This window comes from Bison bison, unplaced genomic scaffold (assembly GCF_000754665.1).
Source record: "Bison bison bison isolate TAMUID 2011002044 unplaced genomic scaffold, Bison_UMD1.0 scf7180017862568, whole genome shotgun sequence".
NCBI lineage: Eukaryota > Metazoa > Chordata > Mammalia > Artiodactyla > Bovidae > Bison > Bison bison.
This window is the reverse complement of record NW_011493140.1, coordinates 9,039-9,465: the sequence shown is the minus strand read 5'-3', so window position 1 is coordinate 9,465 and position 427 is coordinate 9,039. Positions and strand designations below refer to the sequence as shown.

General features: G+C 61.4%; 1 gene segment (V, D, J or C); it reads left to right on the top strand.

Moving 5' to 3' along the window:
• Positions 1-427, top strand: part of LOC104983425 — a 4,252-nt gene that overhangs the window by 2,366 nt on the left and 1,459 nt on the right. Inside the window, 1 exon segment of the C gene segment in view lies at positions 249-395. Within this exon segment, the coding sequence occupies positions 249-395 (147 nt within the window).

Below are 427 nucleotides of genomic sequence, written 5' to 3'. Positions count from 1 at the left end.
CTTATGAACTCACTAATCCTTGAGCTCACGCCCTTCTTGGCCCGTACCTCAGAACTCTGGCATTGTGGCCACCACTGTCTGCCCCAGCCCCTGTCAAAGACCCAAGTGGACAGCAGGTGATTCCCCAACCTGAGCTGATGGACGCCAAGGGCCTCCGCACAGCCTGCAAGACACCACTGCAGCCACATGCCCTACCAAGAATGCACAGGTCCAGGGCTGTCTGCAAAGGGCACCCACATCTTGTCCAGGCTGGGATCCAGACCCAAGGTCCCTGGAGGAGGCCCCTGTGTCAGATCCTTGGGAACAGCTGTCTGCAGGGGCCCAGCCTCCCAGCAGGGAAGCTCCTGGGAGGACCACTAACAGTTACTCAGGCCACCTCCACCGAGGACGCTGCTGTGAGCAGGCCTGGGCCCACGGCTGCTGCAGG